At 37.5% G+C, this 23,556-nt stretch overlaps 3 protein-coding genes across 6 annotated transcripts; 2 read left to right on the top strand and 1 right to left on the bottom strand.

The window, feature by feature from the left end:
* Positions 1-925: 925 nt before the first annotated feature.
* On the bottom strand, positions 926-9,218 carry uspl1 (ubiquitin specific peptidase like 1). 3 transcript variants are annotated; one of them, XM_055207995.2, is made up of 9 exons: positions 9,060-9,218; positions 8,267-8,409; positions 7,868-7,990; positions 7,073-7,763; positions 4,778-4,888; positions 4,276-4,405; positions 3,048-3,173; positions 2,811-2,971; positions 926-2,655 (listed from the first exon to the last, which is right to left on the bottom strand). In XM_055207995.2, exons 2-9 carry the CDS (start codon positions 8,384-8,386, stop codon positions 1,277-1,279), a joined length of 2,841 nt encoding a protein of 946 aa, XP_055063970.2. In that variant the 5' UTR covers positions 8,387-8,409; positions 9,060-9,218; the 3' UTR covers positions 926-1,276. The 3 variants fall into 3 exon arrangements, with proteins under 3 accessions (XP_055063970.2, XP_055063971.2, XP_055063969.2); XM_055207996.2 differs by lacking the exon at positions 8,267-8,409 and having other exon boundaries at positions 9,060-9,206; XM_055207994.2 differs by having other exon boundaries at positions 8,267-9,186.
* A 1,925-nt stretch (positions 9,219-11,143) lies between these two features.
* On the top strand, positions 11,144-14,438 carry hmgb1a (high mobility group box 1a). The gene is made up of 5 exons (XM_055207997.2): positions 11,144-11,301; positions 12,981-13,142; positions 13,227-13,372; positions 13,461-13,635; positions 13,732-14,438. The coding sequence occupies exons 2-5, from the start codon at positions 12,996-12,998 to the stop codon at positions 13,867-13,869; spliced, it is 606 nt and encodes a 201-aa protein (XP_055063972.1). The 5' UTR covers positions 11,144-11,301; positions 12,981-12,995; the 3' UTR covers positions 13,870-14,438.
* Positions 14,439-15,608: 1,170 nt separating this feature from the next.
* On the top strand, positions 15,609-23,204 carry katnal1 (katanin p60 subunit A-like 1). 2 transcript variants are annotated; one of them, XM_073874435.1, is made up of 12 exons: positions 15,609-15,723; positions 16,250-16,287; positions 16,324-16,516; positions 16,728-16,888; positions 17,189-17,351; positions 18,206-18,333; positions 18,629-18,734; positions 19,128-19,286; positions 19,687-19,813; positions 19,886-20,020; positions 21,777-21,903; positions 22,343-23,204. In XM_073874435.1, exons 3-12 carry the CDS (start codon positions 16,355-16,357, stop codon positions 22,539-22,541), a joined length of 1,467 nt encoding a protein of 488 aa, XP_073730536.1. In that variant the 5' UTR covers positions 15,609-15,723; positions 16,250-16,287; positions 16,324-16,354; the 3' UTR covers positions 22,542-23,204. The 2 variants fall into 2 exon arrangements, with proteins under 2 accessions (XP_073730536.1, XP_055063974.1); XM_055207999.2 differs by lacking the exon at positions 15,609-15,723 and adding an exon at positions 15,950-16,060 and having other exon boundaries at positions 16,250-16,516.
* The last annotated feature ends 352 nt before the right edge of the window (positions 23,205-23,556 follow it).

Below are 23,556 nucleotides of genomic sequence, written 5' to 3'. Positions count from 1 at the left end.
GGGGGTATTATGTTTGTCAAATTGTGACTTGAACTTGACAACTATTACTCAAAAGATGAACTTTAGCTGTCAATGTATGTTATAAATGTTATAATTTAGAAAATACTTTCAAAGTTCATGCCGTGCCTAGAGCTATTTTTACTGAAATTTAACAGTACACAGTTGACGGTAAACAAAATGCACTGATCTATTTCTTCATTTTAGTAAAAACTAAAATGAGTCGAGGTTTGACTTATATACCAAAACGTTTGAGTCAGCGGCCTTTACATTTCATTTGAAAGTTGTGACAAAACCACATTGAAGGCATAATTCACCAAAAAATTAAATTTAGTCATCATTTACTCACCCTCATGTCATTCTAAACCTGTACAAGTTTCTTTTGGTCTATAAATATTTAGATAAATAATGGTAAGCACTGACTTGCATATAGTAGGAAAAACAAATGGAAGTCAGTGGGTACCCATCAACTGCATCACTTAACAAAATATCTTATTTTGTGTTCAACAGAAGAAACTAGGGATGCACGATATATCGGCCGACATATTGTTATCGGCCGATAACTGCTTATTTTTTATATTATCGGTTATCGGTCTGATAGCAAAATTAGGCCGATAAATGATGGATTATTTTGGTTTGTTAAACCACTTCATTTGCTCATTGCTGGCCATGCGAAGTTTTGATTGGTGCTTTCTGTGACATAGCACAAAGATGACACGTGTTGCGGGCTTAAGAAGAGTATGCTAGTCTAGCGAAAAGACAAGATGTCCGCGGTCTGGGAGTTTTTCATTGTGAAAATAATATGAATATTTATCGGCCTATATATATATATATCGGTTATCGACCCCCAAATATAAAGAGTTATCGGGTATCGCCCAAAATTTCCATATCGGTGCATCCCTAGAAGAAACTCATATGGCTTAAAAACAACAGTGACAAAATGTTTATTTTTGGGTGAACTATCCCTACTAAATTACAAGTAAGACTCGCATAAAAAGTTAAATACAACAAAATGCTGTTTTGGAGACCATTTAATACAAACTTTTTAAATATTGAGGTAACCATAAAAAACATCCAAGACAAAAAAAATCTGTACACAACTGTACAAAACGTTACAAGAATTATTTTGATCTTCATTTAATGTATTATTCTATATTTAAAGTGAATCAGACAAAATGATTCAAAATATGATTCAATGAACTGATCATGCACAGGTCTTCCTAACAAAACTGCAAAAGAATACTTAGGAATAACTTGGCATAAAAACTCAAGGCCCAAATCAGAAAAATAATTCTAATGCATTAAAATCTGTGTTTTCAACTGCAGTCTGCTCCATTTTCGATGGTATAAAGTCTTCGATTGCATTCATAAAGTCATTCACTGCAGAATCGTTAGTAGAGGACGGGTAACGGAGACTTTGTTCTTGCACCACAGGTGCAATAGTAGAACTTGCATGTAAACCTCCATTTGTTGCCTCTCCGTTCTGGTTGCTTAAGCTATCCAATAGACCCGAGCTATCAGGCGAGAGGTTGCTCGCGGTCGTCGCAGGCGTCAACAGCTCGGCAAAGAACTGGTCATACTCCGAATTGTCATAGGCCACGGTACTAGAAGTAACGGAGTATGGTGAAGACAACGCTGTGCTGTCCGGTGTGGGTGCAGACTCTCCTGCGACTCCCAGAAGTTGGTTTAGCTTGGCGAGTTTCTTTTTCTTTGCCTTGAGCTTTTTCATGAGCTGCAGCCTGAGGGCTTCCGTAGTGCTCATTGGCTGGTTATCGGCCGTAAGGCTCGGAGTTTTCTTACCGGCTAATTTGAGGACATCGGATACTTTACCGCTTCCTTGAAACCCGACTGGTTTCTGTTGAGGTACTACGCAAGGATTCTTTCCAGCTCCATCTGGACTAGACACAGCAGGTAACTTCTTAGTTAAGAAACCACCGTACATGTCAGCTGGCTTTGCTGGCTGAGCTTCATTGGTTTCACACTTCAGAATGGGTTTGGGTTTTGGTTTCGGGACAGGAGCAGGAGGTCTTACTGGAGTTGACTGGAAAGAAGGATGCCGCTGAAGTAAGGAAAGGTGTTGAAGTCCGCCTTGATTTTTATTAATTGAAGGTAGGGGTGAAGGAGTGTGTGTTTCTAAAGTTACTGATGACTTTGGTGAGGGTTGAGATATTTGTATGGTTACCAAATTAGGTTCCTTTGGACCAGAACTGCATCTCTGGGGCTTCTTGGAGCTTGGACAATCAGAACTAGATGCGGATACGATGGTTGGACTCTTTAACTTTGTTGCTTCTGTAAATGAATTCTCCTCAACCAAAGTGAGAGTCACAACGTCTGTCTCTGAAAGTCCCTTAAAGGGGTCCAGTAATGTGGTGGTGCTGCCTATAGATGCATCTAGGGTGCTGGCAGCAGTATGGTCTGTGTCCTCACTTACAGTCACCGAATTTAGGGAGTCATCGGCGGCAGTATGTGACAGTTTATGCTGGTGTTTGTTGTTAGTGTTCGTGACTGATGTAGGTGTTGGTGGACAGATCTCTGAAACGTCTTTATTTTCCGACTCCACCTCCCAGAAAACAATGTGAATTTCTTTGGCAGGGACCATAAACCTTCTGTGGGTGTAGCTGCGAGGGTATTTCAAGTCATCAAGTTCCAGCCACGTTCCTTCGAGAAAGAAAAAATTAGGGTTAAACTTCATAGCGGTTCATTAATGCATATAAAAGATGCTTTCATTTAAAGAGACAATGCATTGCATTCAAAGTGTACAAGAATAATTCTCCAAACAAACGTGCATGGATGAGTATAAAACTGAGGCTCACCGTTACTCTGCCGGATCCAAGTGACAAAGTGTTTGAGGAGTTTATTGTATTGGATAACAGTGCTAACACTGTAGTGTAAGCCCTGGAACTCAAATGAATATTTGGAGAGGTCTTTTCTTGGCAGACCTTCCACGAAGTGAAGAGCAAACACGGAGGACAACCTGCAAGAAATGTGAGAATTAGTAACTTGGTAAAATGCAGATTTTTAAAATGATGACAGATAAAAAAGTCTCTTACTTCTCCAGCACCATTTTCCTCCTCTGGTTTTTACGGTTACAATTACTGCACTGAGCGTGGTGGGTCGCATTCAGCGGGTGCCAGTGAGACAGAATCTGAGTTAATGTCGTAAGAGTCTTCTCAACACTTAAGGACAAAAGAAGGGTTGCGTTACATGCATGTACATATATCTATTTTTATTTCACATATCATGTTTATAAGGAAGGATGCCATAGAGTAGGAAAAACAAATACTACGGAAGTCAGGGGATACTGTCAATTTTTGTACAAAACTTTTTTGTTCTTGTTATGATGGTTAAAAGTGTCATTATATCCTGAGAGCAATTATGATTTTAAATATATATCGTCTGTGGAAGGGGTGGAACCATAAAATGTTGATTCTGTCATTGCATTCATTCTGTCACTGTGCGTTCACACCAGACGCGGAAGAGGCGACAAAAACGCGCTAGTCGCGTGTAGTTGGACGCTTGAACATTTTGGCTTTACTCGCTTCATTCGCTTGTGAAATTCTAGTCATTCGAGACATTCACGTGTGAATTCACGTCATGGAAGGGGCTTATATAGCTCAAATTGAGTAAACTCACCAGATTGTTTGACCTCCTCATTTACTTTCTTTCAAACAAGATCCTTTTAATCCCTGTAAAAGTACAAAGATGTCTCGTGTAGCGACAATGCTTGTCCTTCATTGTTGTTTTGTTTTTCTGCCTCCGCTTGCTTCCTGTAATCACGTCACTGCTAGAGCAAGCTCCTGATTGGTTAACGCGGCGTGAAAATCCAGCAAAGTTCAGATTTTTCAACTCTTGTCGCATGATGCCTATTCACGCCTTTGCATTGACTTAACATGTAAATCACTCGCGCTTGCCGCCTCTTCCGCATCTGGTGTGAACGCACCATGAGTCAGCGCGTGTTTGCATACCACTGTGCAGCCTGTTCACGCAGACATCATACATCATCTGCACATTCACGTATACTGTATACGAGAATGGCAGAAAAACATCAACTACCTACCTTTCCTTCCCTTCATGTTTGCTGGCTTTGGATAGTGATTTGCAGGAAGGGTGGGATTGTATGCCTTCAGGCTAAAGTTTGCATTTTCCAAATCACCGCTTAACTAGAAGTTAACACTGTAAAATCTGTACATATGGTTATATGCGGTAAACCAAAGCCTTATCTGGGCACATGAGATGAGCAAGTAAAGAAAAATTCAGTAAAGAAGAATCTTTAAGTACCTTTCATTGAGAGAATAGCCACAACTTTTGCATTTAAATTCCCAGCAGACGGTGTGCTGAAAAAGATCCTGAGCCCATTTATCTGACCGCAGAAGAAGAGGGAGAGCAAAAACAGGTGTTTCCTCCTGACCTGTGGGACAAAAAGACCAATTATCACAATTTGTAATTGATAATTGATTAGAAAATCTTAAAGGAACAGTATGTAGGATTGTGGCCAAAACTGGTATTGCAATCACAAAACTTGTTGCTAAAACTGGTACTGCAATCACACAACTGGTGGCCAATACACAAAATGACAACATAAACACCAGTTGAGGGCTGCAACTACACTTTTTAAATGACAATATCCTGGCCGGACCACTGTTGTCAGTGATATAAGTATTTGAAATTAAAATGATTTCTTAATGTCTAGTGACATATCAGGGCCATTTTATGATTAATTGATATAAATTTCGTACATACTGTTCCTTTAAGTTTTTTTTGTGCGGCCAAAATCTCTTACCAATTTCACATCGGAGTGTAGGCTGAAGGAGTTTGAAGAGAGACATTCGAAGAGCAGAAAGCCGTCGCTCCGCTTCATTCAGGACACTAGCAGGGACTCTGGTTACCTTGTCTGTTTAAAGATTTCAAGGGATAGTTTACACAAACATTATGAATTTGTTCTGATGATATTTTGAGCAATGTTTGTAACCAAACCAACCATGAGCCCCAATCATTCACCTCTATAGTAGGAAAAAAATACTATGGAAGTGAAGTGAGCTTTGGGTGAACTAACCCTTTAGAATGCAGTACCTAACAAAATGATTGTGTGTACTATTTGATGTAATAACACAAATAGGACTGCATAACGGTTAATTGCGACTAATCGTATGCAAAATAAATGTGGGTGTACTGTGTATAATAATTATGTATAAATAAATAAATACATACACACACACACATGTCGATATTAAGTATTTACATGTATATACATTTTTATATTTATATATAATATTTATTATATATAAATCTTCAATCTATATTTAATATTTTTCTTAAAATAATACATGCATGTGTGTGTATTTATATAAACATATTTATTATACAAATACATATGATGTAAACAAAAACTTTTATTCTGCAAACGATCAGTCGCGATTAATTGCCATGCAGCCCTTCATACATGCAATTCAATCATGATTACCACAAAACAAGTGCAAATTACAGATCCGTATCTTATCAAATGTTTTTTTTTGGTACACGTCTTGTAAGGAAAGCTGTTTAATAACAATGCACATCAGTCTGTAGCCTGGTTTCCATTAAAGATTTGCACAAAACTTCAGCAATATTCTCTTAATGTTGCGAAATGGTGGCGTTTCGATTAATCTGTTTTTTACGTGGTCGATTCAAAAATCGATTTCCCCCCATTTATTTCCGCAAACATTAAACGTAAGATTAACATTAATCTGTTTTAAGATTATCCTGTGTCATTCAGACTATATTCTAATATAATATAATAAAATATATAATACAATATAATATAATAATATTTTTATTTAATATATCTATTTTCATCGAGTTGAATCGAGTATAAAAATCGAACCGAGAATCAGAATCGAAACCGAATAAATTTGATAGCTTGTGAATCAAAATCGAATAGATCTGTAACATCTGAATCGATACCCATCCCTATTTTCAATTAAATGCAGGATAGGCAGTAATTATCTAAAAAAAAAAAAAAAACTTTTTTACAAATTTGTTTAAACTGCCTTTATATACACCAATACATAAGTAAAATGTAAGTACTCTGAAAAAGAGAGTGTCTGTAGACCTCTCACCACTGTTTTAAACACAGCTCATTTTTCCATTCACTCCACATCCTCCCCTCTGGGTTTCTTCTAAAGCCACGCCCCCAAAACACATAAATGCGCGACGCTGACCGGCTCTGCTGGGAGCAGTATTTACCTCAGACGAGCGGAGAGGAAGGAGCGCGGTGCATGTAGTAACATCATGTCACAATCACATGTAATAATACACCTAAATTTAACACAATGAATATAAACAAATAGGATGGCTTTTAGTACTCACTATTAAGCCAGTGTTTTGCATGGAAGAGTTTTCGTGATGAAAGCATTGTTGACTCTGATGAGGACTACACTCCGGAGACAATACCGCTACCACATTGTCGACTCGAGGAAAAGCCACGCGATATTTACTCTCGTTTGATTTCTTCGTTTATTCCTTTTTTTGCCTTCGCTGACTGCATATGCAGGTACTGTGAGTTCTGAATGCACTTTCTCTGCCGTACTTTTGCTCTTCCTAGAGTGCCTCGTGCACGTTCAAATCAATTGGGTGTGCGCATGTGTGGGCAGATCCCATAGCAACAGGGGTGGTGCCATGGTCGCGAGAGAGAGTGATAGTCGAGCAAGCCAATCATTTGTTTTGTCCCGAATGGAAATAATTAGCTGTGTTTAAAACAGTGGTGAGAGGTCTACAGACACTCAAGTTTTATACTCTCTTTTTCAGAGTACTTTTTTTTTACTTATGTATTGGTATACAAAGACAGTTCAAACAAATTTGTAAAAAAGTTTTCTACATAATTTCTGCCTATCCTGCCTTTAACTGATGTTGTGTGACTAAACGTCTTTCATTCGCGAGATCGTTCCAAAAATTGGGAGCTTTTGCTAGATTGACATCTTTGCACAATTTTAAGGGGAATGGAAACACGAACTCTGACACTGGCACAAAAAGTGGCAAAAAATGTGTCCTACAGAAAAAATTCTCATTAATACATTAAATTTTACATGAATTTACTTACCTTCCCACTGCTGTTCTTTGGCTTCTACGTAGGCACACGTCTTATCGTACGTTAAATAAAATTTCCTGAGTATAGAGTCTGTTAGATTTACATCCCGACACAGAGCTTCTCTGATCGTCCTGCTGTTCGCAAGCATTGTCAATAATGTATCCAACCAACACAGGTTATTTTCATTTTTCCAGAAGAGCGGTAGATGCAAAGGCACCAACTCTTCTGATGTTTCCGCAGCTTCATCCAATTCAGGAACATCTAATTCCATCACATCCTCAATCTCGTCTTGAGTGCTAGATACGCCACCAACGTTCTCGCCACCCAAATCTAGATCCACATTAGGTTCCTCTTCTGGATTTTCTTTCTCAGTGCCGTTAACAGAGACAATGTTGTTTTCAAGCATCAACTGGTCGCCAGTCAACATTTCAGTGTGATTCGAAAGAGTGCAACTATTGAGATCATGTGACTCAGGATCAGCAGACAATGTGTCCAGGTTCTCATCTTTTAAGCGCTTTGAAAGAGAGGACAAGTCTTCGACAGCAGACAATGTGTCCAGGTTATCATCTTTTAAGCGCTTTGAAGGGGAGGACAAGTCTTCGACATCAGACAGGACCGAGGCTTTCCTTTTGCATCCATCTTGATCTTTAGACAAACCAGCACGCACATCTTCCAGAGGTCTGCTAACCAGGGGATAAAGGCACTGCAAGGAAGGAAACCAAATCATAGATGTAAATAACAGATCTAGATTAAAAGAATCCACATTTTTAGAAAATAGATAAAAAAATAACAAATGAACATCCTTACCGCTGGACTTGTACAGAGCAAAATGGTCTCCTCCAAGTTGATGGAGTAATGTCGCAGGGCATTTGTCTGACCTTTTGCCAAGCACCAAGGACAATTCCCAGGTGAGGCATTTTTGTCGTCACACTATACAAAACAAAGAAAATGTATCATAAGCACATAAAACACCAAAGTCCTCACATAAAGCAAATGCATATGGATGCACAATTACAAGAAGTGTATATTATTTTAATTTTATTTTCTTTCGCCTTTTACAGATTTCCGTGTTTCTCTTGTTTTTTGTTTGGGTCGTGGGGTCAATTTCAAACTAGTTTTCCATACAGTCTCCAATAGAGATGAATTTGGTGGCAGTCAGCGAGCTTTGCACAAGTGACAGGGGGAAGAGAACTGAGTACAACTGACTTTTCCCAAATACCCCACCACTGCTGGGGTTGGACCTCCTATACCAGTGTCCTCGCCGTTCATTTTCATGCCACTGAGGTTTCCGTTCTCTGACGAGTCCTGGTGCCAAAAACCCGACATAATCGTGTCACCTGGCTCACGCGCTGCAGTGAGAGAGAATAAACTCTGAGACTCCATCAGTCAGCATCATCAGGAATAACTAAATTGACCATCACACAATTGAGTTTCCAGTTGAAAACAGTAACATTGTTGCTGTGACTTACAATTATAACATACTACATCTTGTGAGATCCTTAGGATTTGGGTCTACTATACTAAATGGGTTTTTGAAAGGTTGATTACCAATTACATTGCCATCGTTTTACTAGATATCACGGTTAAACTATGATTACTGTAGTAAGCCTGTGGGTTAATTTTTTATAAGTGATTGCAATTCAGTGTTAAGAGCTTTAGGTTATCTTAGATGCAGAATGCAGTTTAATACATTATATTACATTTTTAATAGAATGTTGGAGAACCCTTAAGAAAATAGCATGGTTTTAATATAGTAAAAGTGTAGTAACTAGATAGATTCTATCGATCTGTCATAATGCTCCAAAACGCCATATGATGCACTAAAACGTCAAACTGAAATGCATAAATAAAGCAGCCTATAAATATTTATTGTTTCTTTGTTGAGTTCTACCATGCGCGAACGCTAGCTTGACATAGTAATGAGCAGATCGAACAAACCTTTTCACTTGATTGCATTCACAACCTAATTTCCAGGCGCGGTTCATAAACCAACACATACCTCAAAGACGGCTCGAATGTAGAGAAGACCCAGACTTGATTTCATAGAAGCATTTGGTAGTTCGAGAACGCCGGTAAGAGACATTTCCATGTGCATGCTCTCGATCGTACGCTCAACGTTCCACTTCCGGTTTTAATGGAAGCTTAAATAAAGTTTTTACAAAAATTCTTGTACGACACGAGAGCGCCATCGTATGGATTAAGTGGTGGACAGCAGCAACTGTAAACAATTGAAAACACTGGAATTAAATTACGCATCAGCACGGATTGAATAAAACAACATCGCAGCAAAGAAGCCAAGACTGTTATAAACAACGAATTAGAATTAACAGTTTAGAATTGTGTTTGACAAAAATTGCTAATGCAAATTTTGAGTACTTTATTTTACGCGGTAAAATTGTTTCAAATGGATACACACCAAATTGCGTTTATCAAAGCAAGCGCCATTATATTGTCTCTGTGTCATTTGATTTATCTACTAGCACGGTGTGTTATACACTTTAATGTCTTTTTCAAAATTTAGTACATTATTCTCGTTATTTCATAGGCAAACGCAACTAATGAAACAAAAAATAAAAATAGTATGTAATAAATATATTTACCCTAGACCTAATAATAAACATGGCTGTATAAAACGCATAACCACGAATCAATAATGCCATAGTATCTGTAACACCGCCTGTGTGTTCACACAGCATATGCCTGCGCGTCAATGACCATGTGCTTAAGCGGCGAAGCGCCTGTATGGAGTCGTAGTGCGCTACAGCTGGTCCCTGTGAAACAACAGATAGGCTATATGGGCATCAGTTTTCCACCAGGCTCCCTTGGCGGTTAATCTGCGGTCCCCCATTCCTCACAGTATGCATTTGCATATTTTTTCCAAGGGGTAGTCATTAACATGCATAGGCGTCAGTTCCCTTGTGTGCTTATGGTATGAAATTAATTTGGTACCTAAATTATGGCCCAGATAGAAATGCATATGTTACCCCAACAATGAGCATCAGAACAATATAACTATGCAAATACCGTGACAGCTTTTCCTCCTGCGACTGATGTACACTTTCACATAAGACAAAGCCAATTTACATAGCATTTAAGGTACAGATCGTGCCAGCTTCATATTCACGGTTTCGAACCAACGAACGCGCTGTTGCGAGCGCGCGCTCTTAGCAGATTTGCTACTGGAACACTGCGCACGATAGATAGATAGATAGATAGATAGATAGATAGATAGATAGATAGATAGATAGATAGATAGATAGATAGATAGATAGATAGATAGATAGATAGATAGATAGATAGATAGATAGATAGATATTTTTTATAGTTTTTAATATAGTTATGTTATATTAAAAACGAAATAAAACAGTCATCAGTCTAGAAATTTCTATTACTTTAATTTTATTGGAATCCAGCATAATCACTACATCTTAATGTGTTACCAAAATTATTAAATTAACTTATTATATTAATAGCTGGACTATTCTTTGTGTTTGGCAATGCGATTTTGGTGGCAATTTTGAGAGTGTAAATCTGATCAATTACAGTCGTCTTGGAGGTCTTCTAAATATTCAAATCAAAGACGAATGCAGAACTGTACCTATCCCATGGCGTTGTGTCATACTGAATCAACTTAAAACTTTGTAATTTTTTAGCCCTTGATGCTCAAAATAAATTGTGTCGATTAATGCATTGAAATAAATGTACTTCATTTTTGCATATTTTTCGTTAAAACGTGACTTTGACAATTACACAGTGTTTGATCTTAGCGGAGCGTCCGCCGAAACGACCACTCTTTCGTTGAGCACTTCACTCCACACAAGCACTGACACTTCACGCTGACCCACTCATTCATTCAGCACTCCGCATGGAGCACATAGAACACAGTACTACTACAGCCAACACAGTATACACAGCCTTTGCTTTAAGCCTAGACAAGAAATACACACACTCGCTCAGGATTTTGTATTCACCCGCCATTTAAAACACTCATGACGTTTCACAAAGAGCAACCAATCGCTGGTGTGCTCTTATTAGGACAATGGAAAGGGTTCAGCCAATCACGTGAATGTTCGGCGTGGCGGCAGCCAATCGTATGGAAGCCCTATTGAGAGTAATGCTAGAGGGTTGAGAGAGCAGACTACTGCGTAGAGCTATTACATCCACATACAGCCATTGCAGTACATTCACTATCCAGACAAGACAGCGGAAAGTGTCAGCCTGTAGACATTTCAAAGTGTGAGGTAAGTACAAAAATGACAAGAAAAGGCCAGAAAACCGTAAGAAATATAGATTTGCGTTATAAAAGAGCATTTTCGATAATGAGGGATGTTTTTAGAAAACGTTTAAAAACGCGGGTATTATCCCCTCAGAATGAAAATAACCTTTTTAATTTCATTTAGCTTGGTATACGCCTTAAAATTTTCAGAAAAATGTTTTGATTTTATTCGAGGGCTTAAATGGCCGAAAATGCGCAAAATGAAATTTATTCATACTATTTAAAATGCGCTGTTTAACGTTAAGCGGACAACTAGGTGACAGAATTGCGTACAAACAAGGTCTGTGGACGGTGATAGTGCCAGCGAGAAGCCATTGCAGCGCTTTACAAGGGATGTCTGTCAGGAGAAAACTGAAAAATGATACGGGTGAAAAAAAACAGACCTGCAAAAAAATTAAAGTAAAACGCCATTTACATGCGTATGCATTTTTAGGCTCGGAAAAATTAAAATGACAAAGATACGGACGGAAAAAAATTTACCTCAGGAGCTGCGCTTTACTGTAATGGCTGACTGTACTCGCATAGGAAACAAGGCAAAGCCACAGAGCATAGGCAGGCGCAGTTCGCTTCAACTTTTTTAGATCGTGTTTTCTACCCCGTCGGACTCAAAATGCTGCTTTTTCGAGGCGGAAAATCAAAATTTCATCTTTCGTCGTTGCAACGCGGGTATTTTCATATTTTTCCGTGCGTGGGAAGGATGTTAAAATGAGAGTTAAAGTGAGGTAGGTAATGCGGTCGCGCTGCTCCCCCCTATTGCAAAGCAGTGTAATGGCTGAGCGCTGACACAAAGAGAAGGAGCCATATTCTCAGTGTTAGTGCATGAAGACAAGCGGCCATTGCGAGCCCACTGCAAACTCTACACAGCACAGACCCAATGTATTACTATACACCGGGCGAATGCACTAGGCTTTTTGCGAAGGAAACAATTTTCGGTCAGGAAAACCGACCCGTGCCGTTTGTTTGTCGTGTCCAAAAGCGAGCAGGAAGGCGGGTGGAGACATTTTAGGGGGACTTTCTTTCATGAAGAAGGCTTTCGCACAAAATGGAAGAAGAAATATTGCCGTCGTTGTTGACCTCCTTTCCTTTAGCGAGACGGGATTGTGCGCCATTGCTATTTGAACGGTACATACAGTGAAATAGGCTGTTTTCAACGGGGAACATAGTGAAAGTGAACTTGATAAATAAGGATTTTTCGCGTGTTTTGCGATATTACGCGCACTTTGGCATATAAAATAACTTTATTCGACATGGTTATTTTTATTGTTTTTAACCCTTTTTAACTTAAAAAAATAAACATTACATTGAAAAGTTTGAGTATTTATAATAACTTTTATACGTTTTAAAAGTACAAATGACAGCTTTTTTTGTCAAAACAGCAATGTTGAAAGGGATCTATTTTTTCACGTTTTCGTCAAAAAAATGACAAATTCGTCATTAAAGAAAACTTAATGTGCACCTCCGAAAAATTACATTAAATAAAATGACAATTAAATGCGGAGCGCTGATTTTAAAGAAAAAACAATTTCTAGCTTTTGCAGTTTATTTGATCTAGTTTTGGAGAGGGTTGAGCTACGAACTCAAATTATTAAATTATAGTTTGCATAAAATAATTCAGAATTTTGCCATTAAATGTTTTTTTTTAAGGATATCTAAGCAAAGATGGGAAAGGATCCAACAAAGCCAAGGGGCAAAATGTCCTCTTATGCATACTTTGTCCAGACCTGCAGAGAGGAACATAAGAAGAAGCATCCCGAGGCCACGGTCAACTTTTCAGAGTTTTCCAAAAAGTGCTCCGAGAGATGGAAGGTTAGTTACGCATTCATTTTTTTATTAACTTAATACACACTGTATAAAATCCAACCTCAAACAATTGATTTTTTTCTTCTTCAGACTATGTCTGCCAAGGAAAAAGGGAAGTTTGAAGATATGGCCAAACTCGACAAGGCACGTTACGAGAGGGAGATGAAGAACTACATTCCACCCAAAGGCGAGAAGAAGAAGAGGTTCAAGGACCCCAATGCTCCCAAGAGACCCCCGTAAGAACCTTGCTTGCTTGTTTGTTTGTAATGAACATTTAGCATCCAAGAATATCCGTGATTTATTTTTGTCTATTTTCTACTTAAGGTCTGCCTTCTTTATTTTCTGTGCGGAGTTCCGACCCAAGGTAAAGGAAGAGACCCCAGGTCTGTCCATCGGAGATGTGGCCAAAAAACTTGGGGAGTTGTGGAACAAAACGGCATCTGAGGATAAGCACCCATATGAGAAGAAGGCAGCCAAGCTGAAGGAGAAGTATGAGAAGTTAAGAACCTCTTACGGACTCAAATTTTCCAGTTAGAAATTGAATCGCAATATAAAGAAGTTTCATTGTTGACATATGTTTTTTGCTTCATTTAAGGACGTTGCTGCCTATCGCTCTAAGGGCAAAGTGGGAGTCAGCACAGCCAAAGCCCCTGCCAAGGCTGATGATGATGACGACGACGATGATGAGGAAGACGAGGAGGAAGATGAGGACGACGATGAAGATGACGAGTAGATAAATAACGCTTAGAGCTTAGCTTGTTGTCTATAAAGCATTTAACCCCCCTGTACACTTTACTAAGGCCATAAAATGGGTAAATAAAATGAAACATTTAAAAAGAAAAAAAATAAGGCTGTGTATATGATATGTTTTTAAGCTGTACAGTTTCTTTTTTTCTTTATTGTATAGTTAACACTACAGAAGTGTCATTTGTGTTTGTCCAAATGCCCCAGCCCTTAATTTTGTTCGTAGTTACATTTTCCTTTAGATGGTTTTGACACCACTATCCTTACCCGGTGCAGTTCAAATCAAAAAGGGGTTGTAAAATTGTCTTGGGGTTCAATGGAGTTTTAGAAGTGCACAGCACACAACATAGTTTCATGTGAGGCTGTAGTTCATATCTTAATGTACTTTTTTGTTTACTCTTTTTCCAGATCAAATATTATCATCATTAGTAAATTGCCGTATCAAAGTTATTTTACTGTATTTTCAATACCACTGTAATTGCAGAAATGATAAAAAATGTAATTGTTTTGTTGACATTCTTGTTTGCTTCTGACATCAATAAACTTTTTTTTAAATAAGTTTGTTTGAAAAATTATTTTTTAATATAAACTCACCAACCATTTGTGGAAAGGCCTAACTAGAAAGCACTCAAAGAGTCCCTTTTATAAATTGATTATTTGAAATAAGTTTAAAGTAATTAATGATCGAGGACCATTTTTACTATGTGGTTCCATAAAGAACCTTTAATATTTATAGTACCATAAGTTTTGTAGTGGAAAATGTTCTTAAAAACTATAAAATGGTTATTTTAGGAACCTTGGAATGTTTTTATGACATCACTGCAAAGTTCATTTTTTAAGACTGTATGGGGCTGTATATTTAAATGCTTTTAATGCATATTAGGGCCCATACATCACAGTGTTTCTTTTAGGTTGTAGAAGAGTTTGCAATAGAGAGTTTTGAATGTATGATACGGTACGTCAGTAAAAGCATCTTTAAAACCTGTACATGTTTCGTGACAAGCACGGGGGTTTAAAATGAACACGAATGTATCGTCAGATGAAAATCTCGATTAATCCGAACCGCCTGCTGTTTATATGACTAAACTGCATATTACAACGGTAAACCGCGCCATCGTGTGGTGAGTTAATGCTACTGTCATGTGTGGTCATGTTCACTCAACAACTCTATTTGTGACAGGACTTTTTAGACGCTTATTTTATGCTTGTTTAATTTATTAAGAAATTATGCATGTTACAAAACTGACCACTGAACGTTTTTATGGCCGGAACGATTACATTCTGGATGGTGCAAATAGGAAACGAATACCACATTATACACAAACTCTGTAGAGAAACAGCCGGTGTTTATTATATCTGACCCTAACAAACGCAGCTGTATCAAATGCAAATTGCAACATACTTAAAAGAAATGTGTTTAGCACAATATATTGTTATTAATTTATCAAGTGAAATTGTAACTTGTGTGAAACACAGGTGACTTCAAACTTGCAGCAACCTGACATACATATAAAAAAATCCTTAATCTGTACATAAACTTCCCAGGTGACAGCTATCCCCAGTCTCCCCACATTTATTTTTTAATACTGTCAAATTATAATCGATAATTAAGACAGTACGTGCCTATTAAAATATGTTATAACGTGTAATATGGTGTATGACATAATAAGGTATAGCAATTTGTCGTCCCATACATGTTTATCACACTAGTCGTCATTATTCAGGCACCGCCCACAGCACATGCACGCGTTCATCTTTCATTCAGCGTCTGTCCGCAGCTATGGCAACATCAGAGGGCTAACGGACTGCGCTCCAGCCGAATGCAAAACTGTTTCGAATAAAGGTAAGAATGTATTAATTCTATTGAAATCGATGCATTAAAATATAAAACGATTTTTACATCGCATGTTTCCAGAATGGGTTATGAACTAAAATCTGCGGTTTATATATGTAGTTCCTGCAAATCCTTTTTGTTATCGCTGGCCTAATTCTTTCCATTTTGCGCTGTTGCATTATGGGTAATGTAGTTCTATGTGGTGGCGTTCGCTAATTGCATGTAGTTGAAGGCCAACGAGAGAAAAACTACAAATCCCAGGTGAAGATGTGAAAGGTGACGTTTGTGTACTGAAGATACAAGCGCGATGTGACAAATTTGATCATACATGGAATAACTGATTCTGGTTTGTTAGATTGTTGTTGTTTTTTTACTTTTAATAGCTTTTAATTCCGTGACAGCAGCTTTGCCCCCATATTAAAATCCCGCTGAGGGGACTGTTATCAGTAAATCCACACCGTGGTTTTGTTACTGTCATCATCATACATTATTGATTCATTCTGTGTTTTCTTATCTCTATCTCTGTTTTGTTTAGGACTCATGGCCTTCAGTCAGTCCCAAACAAACAAACATCACCGATCATTGATCAACTTGTAAACTGCATTGCATTCAAGTGCTGAAGCAACACTCTGTTCTCATCATGAATCTGACTGAGATCTGTGACAATGCTAAGAAAGGAAGAGAATATGCATTGCTCGGAAACTACGACTCATCCATGGTGTACTACCAAGGTGTTATACAACAGATCCATAAGCACTGCCAGTCGCTGAGAGATCCTGCCCAGAAAGTCAAATGGCAACAAGTAAGGCAGATTTTTATTGTATAATTAATTATACCAAGCTGATATATTCCTATTCATGCAATCTATTTGCTTGTAGTACACATACTATTATGTATAGAATACACTATCTGATTTATATCCCAAGAGTATTGTTTGTGTCAGAATTAATATAATCAGTCACCTCTATGGAGATTTTTTTACTTCAATGTGGCTGTCTCTTCTCTGAGTCCAGGTTCGACAGGAGCTGGCAGAGGAATATGAACAGGTAAAGAGCATTGTAAATACCCTGGAGAGTTTCAAGACGGATAAACCAGTTGATTTCCCGAATCCTCAGCCTGAAGAGGGCCCAAGGGACCGTGATGTCTGGCCTCCCCCAACCCCGGCGGAGCACAGGTAGAATAGACAGCTGATTACCGAAAGCCCAGTGGAGTTCTGGGAGCTGCAGAGCGTGGCAGACATTACTTGTCATAATACTGTCACTATGGTGTATACTCGTGCACTTATTTCAAAATATAAATAGCATGCATACACCAAGCATTTGAATTGAATCCATGAAGTATAACAGTGAAAGACATGTATGTAATAAAAACATAGTGGGTTCTCTTCAATGCAATTTGCCATTCACACGGTTGTTTGCATGTGCTGTTTTTTTTTATACAGTAATTACATACAAACATTTTTGTGTGTTTGCAGAGGACCTGTTCAGGTGAAGAAACCAATCATTGTATCAAAGCCTCAGAAGAAAGACTCGCCTGCCATGCAGCATCGTGGACCTGTGGGGAGGGGACAGCCGAATGTCAAAGCTGAAAGACCAAACACCCGCGATGGCCGTGGAAATAGAGTTAAAGATGAAAAGGTTAGTTGGTTTAGTGTTGTTTAAAAGTTGTATTACAAAATTGTATTGAAATCCAGACAATTTAGGTTTTTATGAAAATATAAGTTAAAGGGGACAATAGCATGAAAACTGGCTTTTTCATATCAACCTAGAAAACATCAAAAAGAACAACCCATTAAGTTAGTTTTGGTCAACCAAAACTAAGCAAGCATGTAAAAAATAGGTAATTGGAATTAGTCTCTCCTTGTGATGTCACAAGGGGATCTTATTATAATAATATAAGATAATATTAAGATAATACTGCCCCTTAATCTGCAACTGTCTAACCACGGCACTGCCATTTAGTGCAGAGATCAGCTCATTTGCATTTTAAAGGACACACCCCAAAACGGCACATTTTTGCTCACACTTACAAAGTGGCAATTTTAACATGCTTTAATAAATTATCTATATTGTATTTTGAGCTTAAACTTTACATAAGGGAACACCAAAGATGTATTTTTACGTCTTAAAAAAGTCTTGTGAAATGTCCCCTTTAAGGCTGCCTGCAACTTTATTTTTTATATATTATTGCAGGTTACTTTACCTACTTATCCTTATGTGGGTTAAACTGAAATCACGTCATACTGATTTTTCAGGGAAATTTTACTTGACAGCTCCAATTATAAGTCAATGTAATAAGTTTATCTTTGTGAATCAGATAGAGGCAGAGAAGCCGTTTTGAATTTTTTTCTTATTTTTTTAATGTACTTGCTTAATAGCTTTATTTATAATTTAAAAAAGTTACATATTGCAGGTTTATTCTAAATGTCCATAAAATGCTAACAAAATACCCTGTAACCTTTTATCAAATACTTATTATTGATGTGTTACAGAGTAAGAAAAATGCCCAGGAAGGTCTTGGTGAAGGAGAACAGAGAAAGTTTGATGGCACAGGCTATGACAGCGATCTGGTGGATGCCTTGGAAAGAGATATTGTGTCCCGAAATCCCAATATCCACTGGTATTTAGAGACATGATGTACCTTTATGTGCCGTATTATGAGTAGTAAAAGATTAACATAAAACTAACATTCAAAAGTCTGAAGACTTCAGTCAATATGTGTGCAAATGATAGCAAAAAGAGAGCAGATTTTGTCTTGGCCTAAGCATTAGTTGTTTATTTAGGAATTTAGTAGTTTAGTTTTCATACTTTAACAGAGACAAATAAGTAATGTGTTGAGTCAGCGACAGCTGCCAGTCAAAAAGGCAGTTTGGACCGTGATTCAGGCAAGCTGTCGTGTGTTACTGTGCCTGCAGGGATGACATAGCAGATCTAGAAGATGCCAAGAAGCTACTGAGAGAAGCAGTGGTCCTGCCAATGTGGATGCCAGACTTTTTCAAAGGGATCCGTCGCCCATGGAAGGTTAATTTGTTTGAACTCTATGTTGGAGTTTGACATCATCATACATAAGGATACATAATCTGTAGTATTATGTTATAGATTTATGCCAAGATTTTTAGGTGTCATTTCTTCCATTATTTTATCATATCTTGGTCCACTAGTGGGCGCCGTTATATTAATTTATTATACAGGGCAGATGGCATATACTCACACACAAAACTCTCATTAGAACTCATCACAGATTAGATACTGGTGAAATATTTATAGTTCAGTTTGTTTTTCACATGCCATCTGGTCCATTTATGTGTTTTTCCACAAAGCAATAGCTGTATCTGTGTTTTCGTGCACTTGCTCATAGCGTGTGCCCATGCAAAGATGATACCAATATGTGTTCTTGTCGTCTTATAATTTCAGGGGGTGCTGATGGTGGGCCCTCCGGGCACAGGGAAGACCATGTTGGCTAAAGCGGTTGCTACCGAATGTGGCACAACTTTTTTTAATGTGTCATCCTCTACCCTCACCTCCAAATACAGAGGAGAATCAGAGAAACTCGTACGGCTTCTCTTTGAAATGGTGAGCGGTTTTCCGAAGAAACAAAAACTTAATTCGGATAAAAGCTTGTTTAAATAAACTGACCTGGTACAATGCATGCAGTTCATACAGAATCAGAATTTAAAGGGATAGTTCGCTAGTTATGCTAGTCCCAAACTAAAATGCATGTTTGAACTGCCTTAATTTAAAAACGTCTTCGACATACACATTTTTTTAGCTCAAGATGCACACCAGTATTGTTTTTTGTAAGGTATGTTTGTAAAAATTGTCCTAAAATAACAAGTGCTAGTCCTGGATTAATCTAAACCTTGCCCGGGAAACCGCCCCTATGTGTTTTATAATAGGCTATACACAAAGGTTTAATTGGCTGGGAATTTATGTATTTTGTAGTTAAATGATTCTTTCTTTTTGTCTTTAACAGGCACGTTTTTATGCCCCCACAACTATTTTTATTGATGAGATCGACTCTATCTGTGGCAGGCGTGGCACGTCGGACGAACATGAAGCCAGTCGCAGAGTAAAGTCAGAATTACTGATTCAAATGGATGGTGAGTTTAGTTGGCTGCTGTTATATATTTCATGTCACAGACTCATTGTAACACCATATGTTTTGGCAACAGGTGTAGGGGGTGCTCTAGAGAACGACGATCCCTCCAAGATGGTAATGGTCCTGGCTGCCACTAACTTCCCTTGGGATATCGATGAGGCTCTGAGGAGACGACTAGAGAAGAGAATTTACATTCCACTACCCACTGGTAATCTAACACAAACACACCCACACACACATGCACACATCAGAAAAACATTTTCAAGGCAGTCATGGCTTCTCTGATTTCATCACTCATGTCACCCACTCATAAACCGACTAGCCTGACTAATTTCTATCTATTTAGTTAGTCTTTGTATGAGTCACAGCGATGATGTTTCATTGTCTGATGAAACTCTTTTGTTAGAGATACAGTGCTGTGTTTTACAACTTAAATGTGGCTAAATGTAATAATTCTCATGGAAAAACCTTCACATTTTGAAAGGAATTACAGTACCATTCAAATGTTTAGAAACACATATACTTTTTTAAATAATAGTCATCAAATCTATGACATTTATGAAGTAGGCTATTTCCGTTCAATATGTTTAATTGTCACATACATCGCATATTAGTTATTCACAGGATTACTTGCAATAAAATGTGGATAAACTATAGGAATTATGTTGTGACTAAACGCATCCAAAATAGATCAAAACACTGAAGATGATAAAATATAACAGTGTTGTCATCCTTTGACTAGCATTTGCAAAATCATACTCTTGGCATTTTATCAAGCAGCTGTTTGAGGCTTTATTCTGAGATGATTTTGAAATCACATCAAATTGAATTGAATTTCCATCTATTCTGGGCTCCTATTGGCTGCTTTTTCTTCTTTTGATTATCATCCAAGTAAAAAAAAAATTAATTAATATAGTGTTTCATTTTCTAATGAAAGATATTATGTTAGCACTATTATATTTTGTCTACAAAAGTAATTTCAAACATTTAAACATACCTTAGGAAACATTTTAATCAAGTGTCTCTGAACGGTAGTTTATATTTAGTAGGGTTGCAAAGCACAGGAATTTTGGAAATATTACTAGTTGGAAACTTAATTTAAGAAAATTATTTGTACATTTTGGGTAATTTATTAAACTGTATAACATGCAAACATTAGCTTCCTCAACATCTGCCTCTTCTTTAACCATGTGTCACAATTCCTATGTATTCCTGTGTAATTTCCATGGAAAGTTTCCAAAATTTCCTGAATTTTGCAACCCTAATATTTATGATGAAAACAGTGAAAGTTACTTTTAAAAGTAATGCATAACGATATTAAGTTACTCCCCCAAAAAGTAACTAATTGAGCTACTTAGTTACTTTTCATGGAAAGTAATACTTACATTACTTTTAAGTTACTTATGCGTTACTTTTTCATTCTTGGCTGAGGTTTGATCTCTTTCAGGCCTTGTTTTTTTATGACTGAAAAGTTCTTCATTCAGAAATTGCATATTTCTATCGGAAAAATGTCAAGCTCTGGCCTGCCATCTCCTTTTCTGGCTCCAACTTTTCCTGCTCAGGCGCGCACGGATAGATTAATGAAACTGAAAAGTAACTTGCATTACTTTTGGAAAAAAGTAACTCAAATATTAATGTGTACATTTATAAAGTAATGCGTTAATTTACTCGTTACTTCAGAAAAATAATATTTGTATGTAATGCACGTTACTTATAATGCGTTACCCACACAACTGACGAAAAATTACTATTTAACACTTTAATGAGCATTTAATATCTTTAAAAATATTATCATGTTTTTTATTGATCATTCTTCAAATTCTGATAAAATTATATATAGTCAACATACTGCTGTTACACATTTATTCTGTTACATAATTTACATGTTTTTTTTGGGGGGGGGGTTACTTTAGAAAATCCGAAAATTATATAAAAATTAGTCTAAATGTCCCTGAACTCCACTGCTGAAGGACGGGCTGAACTGTTAAAGATCAACCTAAGAGAAGTTGATGTGGCATCTGATGTGGATCTGACGCTCATCGCTGAAAAAATTGAGGGTTATTCAGGAGCTGACATCACCAACGTCTGCAGGTACAGCATGTTTTCTCTTTTAGACTTTACATCTTGTCCTAACTATATACAATTGGACAGATTTAGAGTATTTTTCTGTCCTCACTGAAACCGTAACGCTGTGCAAAGTGACAAAATCACAGTCCTATCTTACATTTAATGGAAATTAGGCTGTGAAGGGTATTCAATAGAATTGTACTGTTGTGTGCCTTGGGTTTCGATTGTCGATGATGAGAAAAATGAGAAAAAATTAAATATGCTGACTCAGAAGTGTGGCTCAATGGTGGCTGCACACTTTTACAATTACTGTACAATTACTGATTTTATACAAAAGCATCTATCATTGTTTAACCACTTTTGAGGTTATGTTAGGTCTTAATAATAATAAACTATAAAATAAGGCTGTACATTTAGATTTGTAGTGTAAATGTGACTGAATAAACCGTGGTTGTGGTCTCAGAGATGCATCAATGATGGCCATGAGAAGACGAATTCAAGGTCTCAGCCCGGAGGAGATACGGGCGCTTTCTAAAGATGAACTCCAGATGCCAGTCACCATGGAGGACTTTGAGCTGACACTCAAAAAGATATCAAAATCTGTCTCAGCTGCTGACCTGGAGAAATACGTCTCCTGGATGTCTGAGTTTGGGTCGGTATAAAGAAAACCATGCAGAGGATAGGATGAATTCCCTTGGGTACGGCACACGATGGAGCAATACTTGAAAAAGACACGATGTCTTAAGACACTTTATTATGCGAAGATGCTACTGAACATTGTTGTGGAAGTGATGTCCTGCTGTGTTTGTTTATGCCCGGATCATTTATTGTCAAAAATGCACCAGATGCCGGTGCAGTCTGTGGTACGACACTAAGACACTTTTATTAGTTACTCGTAGCGTTTCAGTTTTAAGTCTGCTAACATGGATGGAAATAACCTGAATGCTAATAACATGTTTTAAGTCACATCTGTGAAGGTTGTGAAAATGATTCTTGTTACATGCGAGCAGCATTATTGCGGTTGCTGTATGTTTTATAGTGTGTAGACACTTTTTTTATTTGTTTTACCAGACTTACAGTCATAATAAAATTAACATTTATTCTCTTCCGATTCAATGTTGCCCCTTGGCAAGTTATCCCCATTTGCTATGTTAACATGTTTCCAGTCTTAATGTGCTCAATTCATCACTTCACATTATACCAAGTTCTTGCTTTCAATGTCATATCTTGCTTTGAATTGCTTGCAATCATATCTGGTTCCATTCTCTAATGGAACGTTCACTTTTCATCAATTCCTGATGGATAAAATCAAGTCCAACCCTGTATTTTGTCTCATTAAATATCCTGTTATTGTGTAAGCACTTTAGACACATTATAGTGTATATCAATACAGTGTGAGCTCTTGGAAAAAGAGGATGTTGTTCTGTTGTCCTGTATAGCGGCAGAAGGGTGTGGCTCAGTTTTTTTGAGGAGGGATGAGTCTGTTATTGTGGGCTGTGTACAAGTGTGTGAATGTAGGCTGTGTGGATGTTGCTTTTTAAAAGCCATGCTTGCCTTTTTTCTCTGAGCATCTAGTTTAAAGTTCTTGCACTAACCATGCACTGCAAAAAATGACTTTCTAACTTAATATTTTTGTTTTGTTTTCAGTAGAAATATAAAAAAATTCTTAAATCAAGA

Source organism: Misgurnus anguillicaudatus, chromosome 12 (genome assembly GCF_027580225.2).
Source record: "Misgurnus anguillicaudatus chromosome 12, ASM2758022v2, whole genome shotgun sequence".
In the NCBI taxonomy this organism is placed as follows: Eukaryota; Metazoa; Chordata; class Actinopteri; order Cypriniformes; family Cobitidae; genus Misgurnus; species Misgurnus anguillicaudatus.
The sequence above is the reverse complement of the archived record's forward strand: the minus strand, read 5'-3'. Positions and strand labels throughout refer to the sequence as shown.

What these genes read in the sequence shown, in the direction of transcription:
- uspl1 (XM_055207994.2), bottom strand. Translation starts at nt 8,443, where the DNA reads ATGGAGTCTCAGAGTTTATTCTCTCTCACTGCAGCGCGTGAGCCAGGT. An exon ending in TGGTGGGGTATTTGGGAAAA is followed by an intron (nt 7,991 to 8,266) that starts GTCAGTTGTACT and finishes TGTTTTGTATAG; the next exon opens with TGTGACGACAAAAATGCCTC. An exon ending in CAAAGAACAGCAGTGGGAAG is followed by an intron (nt 4,889 to 7,072) that starts GTAAGTAAATTC and finishes ATCTTTAAACAG; the next exon opens with ACAAGGTAACCAGAGTCCCT.
- hmgb1a (XM_055207997.2), top strand. Translation starts at nt 12,996, where the DNA reads ATGGGAAAGGATCCAACAAAGCCAAGGGGCAAAATGTCCTCTTATGCA. An exon ending in AATGCTCCCAAGAGACCCCC is followed by an intron (nt 13,373 to 13,460) that starts GTAAGAACCTTG and finishes TTTCTACTTAAG; the next exon opens with GTCTGCCTTCTTTATTTTCT. An exon ending in TGAAGGAGAAGTATGAGAAG is followed by an intron (nt 13,636 to 13,731) that starts TTAAGAACCTCT and finishes GCTTCATTTAAG; the next exon opens with GACGTTGCTGCCTATCGCTC.
- katnal1 (XM_073874435.1), top strand. Translation starts at nt 16,355, where the DNA reads ATGAATCTGACTGAGATCTGTGACAATGCTAAGAAAGGAAGAGAATAT. An exon ending in AGAAAGTCAAATGGCAACAA is followed by an intron (nt 16,517 to 16,727) that starts GTAAGGCAGATT and finishes CTCTGAGTCCAG; the next exon opens with GTTCGACAGGAGCTGGCAGA. An exon ending in ATAGAGTTAAAGATGAAAAG is followed by an intron (nt 17,352 to 18,205) that starts GTTAGTTGGTTT and finishes GATGTGTTACAG; the next exon opens with AGTAAGAAAAATGCCCAGGA.